The 13,010-nt window shown below is 38.3% G+C and overlaps 1 protein-coding gene across 5 annotated transcripts in view; it reads right to left on the bottom strand.

Moving 5' to 3' along the window:
- Positions 1-12,499, bottom strand: part of xxylt1 (xyloside xylosyltransferase 1) — a 31,401-nt gene extending 18,902 nt beyond the window's left edge. Inside the window, exons 1-4 of one of the 5 annotated variants that reach the window (XM_071488005.1) lie at positions 12,160-12,499; positions 11,973-12,048; positions 10,672-11,315; positions 3,382-3,529 (exon numbers count right to left, since the gene is read on the bottom strand). In XM_071488005.1, the coding sequence (XP_071344106.1) occupies positions 3,382-3,529; positions 10,672-11,211 (688 nt within the window). In that variant the 5' untranslated portion in view covers positions 11,212-11,315; positions 11,973-12,048; positions 12,160-12,499. Of the gene's footprint in view, positions 1-3,381; positions 3,530-10,671; positions 11,316-11,940 lie in introns of all 5 variants that reach the window. The other 4 variants (XM_071488007.1, XM_071488006.1, XM_071488004.1 and 1 more) reach the window with 4 other exon arrangements.
- Positions 12,500-13,010: the final 511 nt, after the last annotated feature.

Raw genomic sequence — 13,010 nt, 5'->3', positions numbered from 1 at the left:
TCTCAACATCCAAAGTGCCTAAAATCTTTGCACAGTACTGTATAAAACATCCATTTTGCCAAATGTTTTGGGTAGTCATGCTATTAAGTAAGGTGCAGTGTGTACTCAAGTCACTTCTCTAGAAGAAGACTCTCTGTGGACCTGAGCTCTATTACTGGGCTGCCATCAGTACATTTAAATTCAGCTCCAGCCTGATCCATCCCTTGCCTGTTGTTTTATATAAATAAATCCATGGTTAAGAGTTATTAGCTTTATGGCATTAGCTCTGAGGAAACAGGATGGGAGGTATTATTATAGCAGCAATGTTTACTAAAGTTTGACCTTATTTACAGGCAATACATCATGGATGGATTACACACATGGATTAAAAATAAAGATAAAATTATTATATCCCCAAAAAAACAATGTTTTCTTTGCTTCAACTTGGAATTTCACCAGCCTTTGATGGGAAGTGTTGCTTAACTCATCAACTTCAGTGTCAAGAGGCAAATAAAGATTGAACCTTAAAACTACTGAAATAAATCGACATTTTTGACATACACCTGCTATGTTATTTTCGGCCTGCCTGACAAAAAAAATAGATCAGCTAGCCTCACTTCCAGGTACCATCATTCTCATTTTAGTAACGCAATTCACACATTAGCATTAGTGCCACTTCTACCTTAGGTGGAAAATACAGGTCAAGTTTGTTGAAGAGACTCATGTCCCAGCATGCCGAGACATCTAGAGGGGATTGCAAAACATACACCTCTCCACTGACAAAAACAGTGTTTCTTAGGAACCTTATCATTAATTGCAACAAGTTTCCATTGTGCAGTTTTATTTTCTGCCCTCTAAGGACAGATGGTGTGAAAATAGACTCTTTTCTACATGACTGCTTTCATTGTGTTCTGTGAGCCTGTCAGTGTTGTGACATACTGCCAAACATTTAACAAAATCCTCTTATCTCAAGGTCCACTTATTAGCTTTCAACCGCATCTCGTGGTCTCCATCATAGACCACATGTCCATTTGCTGATGAAGATCATGAGACTTGGATAAAAAGCTAAAGAACACTGAGATTATTTTTGTCCAACTTTCATTCTCAACTGTCAAGTGTATATGTATGTATGTATGTATGTATGTATGTATGTATGTATGTATGTATATATATATATATATATATATATATATATATATATATATATATACACACACATACATATATATATATATATATATATATATATATATATATATATATATACACACATACATATATATATATATATATATATATATATATATTTTCTTCTGTTTTGGCAGTTCAGCCTTAGTCTAGTTTATGGCAACATCACAATTAATGATGGTATGTGTTTGTCCATTAAAAAGTCTCTTGAAGTATGATTGAGTACTACCTTGTAAAAGTATAATTTACCATTCAAATGTCTTTTGTACCTAGAAAGACATGATTGATGTGATGTATGGTAGATGGCTGTTTTACAATATGATGTCAGGTTCTGAAGAAATGTTTGTGTTGTGATACTCTTGTTATTAGGAGCAAAATATTGTGGTGGTAATGTGTTGAAATTGTGTGGCTTACTATGTAAAAAATACTGAGTACAATGTATACTCTTCCATTTTAATGACAGTTCAATTTGTCAGTAAAAACATAATAGGTCTAATAACAATAAAATACAGACCTCACACAACTTTTATTTTCCATTTATGTTGAGCAAACACTTAACACTGGCTTAACACTGAATCTGAAGTCTCAACAAAATTAAACCTGCTGAAAACCGCAACATCTCTCACATCACGAGTTAGAAAAAAACACTGCTTAAGGTTTGTGCACCACATATCCCTCCACTCTCTCTGTTAAGACAACCACATTATGCCCTTTCTACATGAAAGCATGCTTTAAATAGAAATGCGTGACCACTTGGGCACACAGAGCAGACGGGTGGCACATGTGGTTGATCAATAAGCATTTTAGGGCGGCAACGTGAGACACCAGCAGACACACAACAGCAGTTCAGCTGTCATACAAAACACCCAGCACCACCTCTGCAATATGTTTCAAATCCATTTTGCCTTAACACATTCATCTTTTTCTTCACAAATTTCCTCTTCTGCTCCCTAAATTATCTCCGACCTGTGCAATGTAATAGCAGACTTTGATGTTCTATTGAAAACCTTAAAGAAAACCTGGATCTGACCATCGGGATGCAAATGTGGACATACATTATATTTCTTCCAGATCCAAAATCCAGAATCTAGCCTATGCAAATGAACCAGATTCTCAGTTCTTCCATGTTTAAGAATGAATGAATTCATCTCAGAGTGCAAAATGATTAGTGTAATCACTACAACCTCTGTTACTTATATGTCTAAAATAACTTTGAAGAACAAAAGTGTTATGATCTAAACTGTCCATATCATAACTCATTATGCACCCAGAGTTGCAGTTTAAAGATCTTCAGTGGGATGGTGCTCTGCTGTCTGCAAGACAAACACCTCAGGTTTCATGTGTGTGCCTGTGTTGTCTATTGATTCAAACCGGAAAGCCTAATGGTTTACTTCATCTGTGGGTTGACGCCCCATGCTGCACACCCACTGACGTGAACCAACGTGAACAACAGAGGAGATCGCTGCTATCGGTCAGCACCAGCACAGGGGGCACTAATGTGGGCAGCAGTGACAGAACACATCCGTCCTTCCTAACTCCCCAGGGTCTCTGCAGCATGCCACGTGTCTGTTAGATACCTGCCCATACTGCCTTTTCCAGCTGTGCAATAGCAGTGCCGGAGTAGAGAAGTAAGCCACTAAGTGACTTTAAAACACAGTCTGACAGAGAATCAAAGCAGAATACGGTGTTTTAGGATGGACGGACAGACATACAATAGATGTTGTGTGTATAGAATAGACAAAACATAGAATAATTACAAAATCCAGTTGACATAATTGATTGTTTTCACACAGGTTGACAGTCCTTTAATCAAGGAACACTAGTAAATCTAAGTTATTAATATTTTCTGATACTGATAACACATTTTGCTGTCAGTGTCATTTTTCAGTGGTCTGAACGCCATAATTGAAAGTCCTTTGACTCCTGTACTTTGGTGTGGCAACAACATCCCAGAATACATATCTCAAAACTTTGTCCAAAAAGAAAAAAATAAATACCATAAATACCATAACTATCTGCACGAGCAGTTACCATTTGGACTAGGAGAGACAATATGGTGCTTCAAGATCTGGGTGAGGTGACCCTTTAGACACTGAAATTAACATTTACCTTTAGACTCCTCAGACGTGATTTAATCTGACACTCCGGCCAGCTAAAGCTATTCTAAAGTAAATAAGTACAATTAAAAAAAATCAGAAAATGTGCTTTTCTTACTTTCAGGCATGATGTGATGCATGGCTACAGAGAGGAAGAAGATGGCATCGCTGTAATAAGCTCCAGAGCCAGCACTGAAGTGCTTCTGCATGGCCTCCACAATAGGGAAGAGCTTCTGTGTGAGAGCCACCACGTCATGAAACACCACCTGCGGGAAGATCAACACAGAGAAATCCCTTCAGTACAACAGTGTCCAAACTGCAGAAGAGCTTGAAACTGAATTATTGTTTTATTAGACTAATAGTACTGTGATGTCATGAGAGGTGGTGTCATGAAGGGGAAATACGTTCCCTCCTGGTGGCTGCAGCAAAGACTACAACCCATCATGGCTTTCAGCAAGACTACAAAACCCATAGTCAGAAGGGCAGCCGAGGACAATGGTTGTTGCCCGGCTGAGTCATATGTGCTGTAGTAGCGAGGGAAGAGAAAAGTGAGGAGAAACAGAATATGAGAGACGAGGTTGGGCAGAGAGGACCAGAGCTTTTGTCATATGAGTAAGACAGAGAAATAGAGTTTTGATTTGCACACCAGTTTTTCTGGTTTTGTTGATCTTATGGCTCAAGAGAATTAAGTTGGCCTGTTTTTAAAAGACTGAATCTAAGTTGAAACACAATGCCTCACCGTCCTTATTTCCTGCACCCACGCCTCCAAACCACAAGTGAAAAGCTTCCTACCACGCAAAATATATAGTACATACAGTCTGTGGTTTTGGTTAGGGTTTAAATTTGTGTTTACCTGGTCTTAACATTTGCATTGTTATTATTATTAGACTGTACTAAGAGAAATGAACAGTGAATACCTCTAATAAACTGAGCTATTTAGTGAAAAGAAATCACAATATTTGACTGTCAGTATCGGCTGGCCTGTTACTGCAGGAGGCTGCATTTCATAAGAATCAGAGGCGTATGGGACGTCTTTCTAAGCAAAAATCATCTGGACTTTTGCAGAACATGTAGCAAACAACCGAATCAGTGTCTCAGATACTGAACAAATCCTAATGACTATAATGCCATTGTATGGAATGAAATTACTTACGTTGGAATATATTTTTAATTACATATCTGACTAAAATGGGTAATTCCGTTTACTACTTTAATGTGTGTATACTTTGAAAATCAGAGTAGGCAAAATTAACCTTGACCATGGAAAGTGACTCAGAGGAAGGCTAGCCTCTGCAGACAACTGTTTTCTAGATACAAGATAAGGCTTTGCACTTTGTTTTGAAGAGCAGTTTCCCTACGACTGAGCAAATAAATGTTGTCTTTATCTTAAATGAGCCTCTTGGAGATGAAAGCTTCTTTATCTCTTAAATGAGACATCTTCACAGAATTGAGTTGAGAAGTCTGCCCTCCTGGCTTGATTGGCTGTGAGAATATTAGCTACATCAGCTTTGCAATCTCGTTTTTTTCAGCCTGTTTTTTATGTCTGTTTGACAAGTGTTTAAGAAAGGGAGCTCAGAGCTTGGTCAGAGCTCAGATTTTTGCTGCTCCTTGAATAGACATCATAACTGGAATCCCCACTAAGCCAGATTCAAATAAACTTTTTACCGTCCACAGTTGAACGAAAGGACCATCGTGCATTAGGCTGAATAAAACCACCAAATGATTTGTTGTACGACATTGGCTTTTTAAGGTTTTGGTCAGACTAGTCACACTGGTCTACCACTGAAAGTCTATTAAATGTCGTTGTCTTGCGTCAAAGTTTCCTGCCTCACTGTTCTGCCTCTGTGAGCTTTAAATCTCACAACAGCTGTGAGGCAGCAGTTTCTGCTCTGATCACGTACAGTAGATATATCTTCAGATTACTGAAAGAGGATTTTTTTTTTAATACAGTAAGCACTGATTATCATTAAAGCTTTCCAGCAGAAAAATAAATATGATTGTGATTTGGGGAAAACAGAACAAGGCTTCTCTGTTTTAAGCTTGACATCAGTAAGTGTGTATTCATATAAAACTTCATATAAAGGCTTCATATAAAACCTGGAGAATATGGCAGCTGTATTACAAATCAGACCCATGTGCCTCAACGGGCAAATATCATTTAATGATCCCTCAGATTAAAGTAAGCCAGTGGAAATCAGTGCTATCCCGGACTGCTGTTCATAATGTGATGTAATGGCACATAATCAATGTCATGGGTAGAGATGGTAAGAATTCATCATAAGTAATGCTCACTTTCTAGGACTGCAATGGACACATTCAAAGTCCATGCATTTATGATATTTTCTTAACCCATTCAAAATACTTGAGTTGCATCAGTAATCTTATATAGACTACAACAGTTTGAACAGCAGGGGGCGTCTCATTTCCACTTGTTGCTGCTCTGGTTTCTATGATTCTATATGCAAAATAAAACAAAAAATAAATGAATAAATAAATAAATAAATAAATAAAAGCTATTGCTCTCTGTGTTTTCATTAAGACATGACCGGTTCAATTCAACAGACAAACCAAATAGATGTGATTAAAGTCAAGGGAAAAGTAATGTTTACCTGGCAAGGCAAGACTAACAGTGAATGTGGATGGAGAAAGTTAGTTGAGGACAGTAAATCCTAAATTAAACTTTTATGACAAGCTTATTTTTGAAAAAGATTTTCCCATGAAGAATTCATGTAGAAAACACAGAAAATCCTTAACTTATAATTAATCCATAACTTCCCCACAACTCTGCCACAAGAAATAAAATAAATCTTCAACTTATTTACATATTTCTAACATACACTACTTACGCAAAGTTAACCAAACGAACTAAACATTTGACATTCTCATCTAGAAAAAAAAAAACAGAACATCAGTAAATATAAAGCCTATCTGCACTGGTACAGACAAAGCTTATCACAGTGTAGTAAAGGCCTTGAGTTTGTGGAAGTATTTCTAAGGCCTGACAGATTGACCGTCCACACGGTTTCATTGTTTAGACTGTGTACTGGCTGTCAGCTTTTTGATGCAAAGGAAAAATTTGGGCAGGCCACCCACCCACCACTTTCACGGTCTTCAACCCACCAAGTGACAAAGTTGATGGCAGACTGCTGTTTTACCATGTGAGCAGCTACCAATGCATTCGCTCTGTAGCTTGCACAAGAGGATGTTTTAAGATGTTTTTTTGGAAATACATAAAAGGCATTAAATGTAGCCACTGCTTGGGCAGCAGTACCTTCAATAAAGGGACCAGAACCACTGGATATTATCAACTAAACAGCCTTGAATACTGACATGCTTTAACACAGATGTAATGCTCTGTTGTTTTTAAGTAGCAGCACAGTCTAAGCACCTGAGTGCTAGTGTTTAATAGTATTTTATACATGTGGTTTGTGAGCAACAAGTTAAGCAACAACCCTTCCCCAGGAGTTGAATACAAATTAATTCTCAACATGAGAGATACAGAGGCTTATTGTTTTAAACATGGAAAGGAATCTAATGTTTGGTGAAATATTGTTATCGAGCTATAAGAACAATGTACTTTGCTTACAGGCTACTGCATACCAGTGCATGAAAACACAGTGTTTTTCAATAGACCTGCCACACCCCACCTCTCCAAACCAGATTTTTCACAGATCACAGATTTTAGGACACAGTGACAAATGTCAAGTAACTGAACATAATTTCTTATTCAGTAAAAGAATAAATACTGTTCTGTTGTGTTAGCTATACTTGTTATACCTCTGGTATTCAGTCTAAGTGGCCAAATATCTTTAGCTGACAAACAAAACCAGCTGCACAAAGCTGACTGGAGAGACTGGACATGTTTGGCAGTCGTTGGCACATTGCGCTGCTTTTTGAAGGGCTGCCAGAACTGAGAAAAATTTCCTTTTTTGACTTTTCTGGAAGGGCTTGCTTAACATAATCTCTATTGAATGAAAGTATGAGAGGGGGAAACTGAGAACTTTATGACTGTATACATTTCAGACATTTCTTTCCCCTTGAGTAACATTTATTGTCTGTTTTCTCTGTATCTTTTGATCTAAACAAGGACAATAGAAGATAAAAGTTCACCAAGTGGACACACCAGACTCTCTGTTAGCAGGACATTATTTTCAGAGGATCTCAATAAAGAGGTGAAGATATTAATCCTTAGCCATCAACTAACGCTGTTCCACCTGTGACAAATTACACATTGTTTTAAGGTTCTAAGTCTCCTACTTCTGTGCGAAGCATTTTAGGATTCACATATCACTGCAACAGCAGTTTACACAGAATTGGATCAGACTTATAGCTATGGCTCTAAAGTGTTTTCAACACAAAAGGATTATATTCCGTTTTCATGCAAAAAAAAAAAAAAAAAAAAACCCACAACAAGAAAACCTTAGATTTCTCTAATGAGCCTCTGAAACTTCCAGTTGAGTATTTCTAACACTCATTCTAAATTGTTGGATGTAAAATGTAAAGAGTTACCTTTCAAAGGAGACCAGAGTTATGACTGTAATCAAAAGGGTTGAAGAACACCAACAGTTTTATTTTGGATATTGTTCTTGGGCTTGTGCATATAAATGGGAGTGTCTGGTAACAGGTTGAACCTAAACTATTCTGGACCTACATACAGGGTCTTAAGGCCTCAGAAAGTCTTCATGATGACGTGAGATTTTCCTTATCATCAGTTACATGATTCATGTCGTGCATTTGCACACATGCTAACAGGAACAGGATTTTTAAACTAGGAATCATGTCACAACACACTGCTTAATTACTTGTAGGTCATTAGCACTAGGGCACACACTGCTTAAGTATGTTGCATGAAAGATGGTCAGCAGTAATGAGCACAGCCTCTGGGCAGCGTGACTCTAAGTTACAGCTGTAGTGAAGTGATGGAGGCTAAAGATGGTGCATAACCACAGCCTGAGTCAGCCTCTGGGGAGTCCTCTGTATCTTTGGCAGGACGTCTCTGTGTGCACATCGAAAATCGAGAAAGTGGCTGCACCTCTGTCAGAGGTGGCAGAACATTATTTCACGATCCATTATCACAATCCATGTTTGATCCACAGTTTAAATATTTGGAGCATTTTTATCTTTGTCACAGATCAGCATCAGAGCATACACCAGCACATTAGTGATAAGATATTGCATCACCTCAATACAAACATTTTAAGATGTGTGTTTTTAATTGGGGTTTTTTGGGGACATTTAGGGCCTTTGTTTTAAGAGTGAAGAGTAGAGAGATGACAGAGAAACCAGGAGAGAGAGAGGTGAGGAAAGGTGCTGGCCTCTTCATAGTTTGTCCACTACAGACAAAACAAGCAAACAAAAATAATTTTGATAACCTTACCAAAATGATAGCCCAGTTTACACAGAATTATTGAGGGTGATACTGATATTTGGGAGTTTGCAATAAACTAATATCAGCCAATGTCAGGCCTGCAGATTTATCTGTCCAGCTCTTATGAAAATGTTAAAGAAAATATTAGCCAATATATCATTGTCAGATTTTGTTTACTCTCATATATCAACGTATCAATGTATATCAGCCTCGAAAATTCAGTATTTCAAAAATAACAATAAAGTAATAATAACACCTAAATAGCCTTACCTCAGTCTGTAAACTTAAACTTTTATCTTATAAACTTAAAATATCTCACAAATTTACTCTGTATTTCTACAGCTACACTCTACAGCTTCTTACTGCCAACATGTTTGGGTATTTGTTTGGGGTGCTGTTAAGATCCCTGATAAAATTTGTCCTTTTGTATAATTCTATAACATACCAACATATTGGAAATGCAGCTAATACTTTGTGCTATCCCTGTCTTACAAATGGGTTTTGTATCTTGGCTAACGTCCATAGTTATACACACACTGATTATTAGTATTGGCTGAGTAATGAATTAAAGGAAAGGGTGGGGGTGGGGAGATAATCTCTACATGCCAGTTTGAGCTGTATTTTTTGAGAAACACACCTTATCTGGTCCTATCTAACAATCTGATAACACAACAGATCCATTTCATATTAGTGTAGCAGGACTCAAAGTATTTCACCATCCCATATCAGATCTGGATGACAAAGATGTCCAGTATTTTACATGATACACTACAGAAGCTGTGCTCCTTCAAGACTCTGAGCACAGTAAAGAGTATAGTGAGTGAAATGACTAGTGAAACTGCCAAGATGCCAAGCTGAGCAAACCTCTAACCAATCCAAAGCAGGCATGGGATCAGTCTAAGCTAATAGAGAGCTGGAACATCCACACCAGATGTTACACATGATTAGACATTCCTGAGAGAAAAGGCCTGGCCGGTGAGGTCGATAAGTAATTTCTAAACAAGTTTATGATCTTGTGCTCTGTGAGGAACACAGAAGAGGAGAAACAAGGCAGGACACTGCACGTAACAGAAAGAGCAACAGCGAGGGGACATAATCTTCTCTTTTGGCAGAGAGGGCACAGTTGGGAAGGGATTTGTTTGGCAGGCCAACACTGCCCCCATGTGTTTCAACTGTAAACCACATCTACAGCCAATGTGTTTCTCTCTGAGAAGGACTTTTTAATAGGGGTCGAGGGGTCAGGCTGCAAGTAAGTGCTTGTCATAATGTTAACAGTGTAAAAAAACAAATGAAATCACCACTAACATATTTAGAGCATTCTCTGCCACTCAAAAATAAAATACACCACATGAATACCATGCAAAAGTAGAAATAAAACCTGTGAAATTTGCCCCTAAAAATGGGATCACAGACCAAAATAAATTGAGAAAAACCCAGGACTACTGAAATGTAAAATTATTATAAGCAGTCAACCCAAAAGTTTTGGGGATTTCTTATTTCTTCCTGTTTGAAATATGCAGGAAAATCAAGTTGAAGTTAAGAGTCTGTCAAAATGTTGTATTTATGTACAGTGGGGCCGGGACTAATGCTGATCTGATGATTGTCTTTGTTTTTAATGCATCAATTAATTGTTTGGTCTAATAAGTCCATTACAATTTCAGAAAGCCAAAGTGGACATCTTCAAATATCTTTTTTTGTCCGGTCAACTCTCCGACATCCAAAAATGATTGATGTCCTATCACATATAAGACAAAGAGCACATTCTCACAATTGAGAAGCTGAAACTAGGGAATATTTGGCAGTTTTGCTTTAAAAATTACTTAAACAGTTAACACATTAGAAAAATATTTGCCACTTCATCTTTTCCCAATCGACCAATTGATTATTCAACTAAATGTTTCAGCTCTCTGACTCTGAAGTGCTTAATGTTTTACCAATAATACTAAATTAATCTGCATTCTGTTGAGAAACACAGGCATTTCTTATGTCTTGAAACCAGTAAATAACTGACAATACACAAACATTTTTTGAACTGCTTACCTCATACTTAAATGTTGCGTCGAGGAGAAACTCCTGCAACATCCTCTCCCCCAGTTCTTGGCTGGCCTGGTCGCTCACAAAATGAAGCACCAACACCTCTCCTTTCAGAAAGTGTCCATGCTTCACCATTGACAACATGGCCACCCTGAACTTGTCCTGCAGGCTCCGGCTCTTGTCCACCTTGGTGAACATCATGAGTGCGTGGTAGCGTTGGTCAGCAGCCGCAATGTCCCCTTTCTTTGACCTGAAACCATCGCTCTCTCCTCCCCCCACATCTTGGCCTTCACCTGCTTGCTCCTCAGATCCAGCTGTTTGTGAGAGCCTGGTATCAACAGTCAGATCTGCATCATTTCTGTTGCTGTTGTGGCTGGCCTGGGTCTGCTTGATCCTCTTGGTGGTGCTGGAGAAGTTCTGCTTCTCGGAGCCAAAGTAGTAAAAAGCTACAACAGCAAGTGCAGCGGCCAGGAGAAGCACAAACTGATAGGATCTGAATGTACTGATCCTACCCATGATTCTGGCTACCAGTCTTAGGATGCCCATATCCTTCTGTTGGTGTCATGAGAATGGGGGTGTAAATGAGAAAACATTCACCATTTTGTGTCCTTTCAGTTTGTGGTTATTTTTCATAAGTTGCCAACAATCTCCTGTAAGAGAGAGAGAGAGAGAGAGAGAGAGAGTTCTTACTGTTTTTAGTCTGTTTTGACAGTAGAGATGAAACAGTAACTCAATTCGTCAATTGACAGAAAAAAAAACTGAGCAAGTCATTTTTCAAGCAAAAATAATGAAACAAGAGGCAAATTCCAGCTTCTCAAATGACTGGATTTCCTGCTTCTCTTTATCACACATGTTGTAGACTGAATAATTTGGGGTATTTGGAATTTTGGTCGAATAAAACAAAACATCTGAAGACAAGATTAATTTGCACTTACCTAGTTTTGGTTTAAAGTTATTGTTTTATGTAAGACTTAAGTGTGACAGAAAATTAACATTTTATTCCTTGGAGTGGTGTGTTTTATAGACTCATAATATTATTTTGGGTATTGCTTTTAAGCCTTGCCAATCAACCATGTCATTTTGAGTAAACTGTAAGATTTTGAATATTTTCTTATGTTACTTATAGTCTTAATTGTTGCTTGATACTAAATACTAGTTTCTCAGTGCTCTGCAGTCAAATGTTTTCACACATTTCGCGCCAACGTTGCACCATCACCTCCGACACTTCCAGCCCTCTAAATCCCGTTATCACCATGCACAGAAAATATAATTTACCTGTGCAGAGAAAGAGTAGTTGATCCACTTGCCTGTCTCATGTTGCAGCCCTGTGCTGTCCCACCTTGACAGCTCGACCGCAGATTAGACTGCCCGTGTTACTGGATCCTTTTAAGAAATTAGCAAACGTCAGACCGAGATTTAACTGCACCGTTAGCGTTCACGGAAGGTCATATGATCTAAAAAAAAAAACGCAATAACAAACACTGCAGCAGCAACCTGTTGACACTGGCTGGGTACGAGGATGCTAAGTTAGCAAGCACCGACTTTGCGCCCAGATGTGTCGTTGAGTCGTCCTCCAAACGCTATGTTTGCGCATGACTAAGTACTGTTTGATTGTTTAAAATCAAAGACGCGTATGTGCATACCTTTGTAGACCTGAAACTACTACGGTGTTTGCACAGCTGGGTAATTTAGCGCGGCATAAAGGCAGTAATGTTTGCTGGAGAGTATACCAGCTAACACAAGGTAGCAACACAATCCTGTGACACGACCGTAGCCACACCCACTCTATTCTAAATCATGCTGCCTTTACGTGCTATCGGAAAAATATGCACCCTCTTCAAACATGTTTTAGGATATTCTTCTCTGAATAACAATTCGTGTAGGATCTTTTCCCTCGTTCAAAATTCAAAAAAAAAAAAAAAAAAAAATCGTATCTATTCCTTCCTGCTCAATCCCAAATCTATAAAGATGTATATATTTTTTATTTCAAGACATGACAATAGGAATACACAGAGGGGTGTGGTGTGGTTACATGCCAGGGAAATTCTGTGCACCTCCACTGATTCATTAATCTGGAGGGATTTTTGGTGGAATATGATTTGGTGCTTTATATATCCTAAACAGAAATCCAGATTATCTGAGACCAAGAGCTGTTGCAGGAGGGATTGTTTGTGAATACAAGTGGAATATGCCAACATACTGCATTTTTGTCCACATACACTGATCAGCCACTACATTAAAACCAGTAGTTTAGTAGTGTTGCTAATCCTGTACAGATCCACCAGGCCGCATCAGGTCATCTGCTTTTTCTTTCCTGTCTTCTGGAATATCAGCAAACTTGGTTC

This window comes from Trachinotus anak, unplaced genomic scaffold, assembly GCF_046630095.1.
Source record: "Trachinotus anak isolate AG129_WGS33_773 ecotype Australia unplaced genomic scaffold, CSIRO_AGI_Tana_v1 ptg000010l, whole genome shotgun sequence".
Lineage (NCBI taxonomy): Eukaryota > Metazoa > Chordata > Actinopteri > Carangiformes > Carangidae > Trachinotus > Trachinotus anak.
Note: the sequence above shows the minus strand (reverse complement) of the source record. Positions and strands in the feature narration are given on the sequence as shown.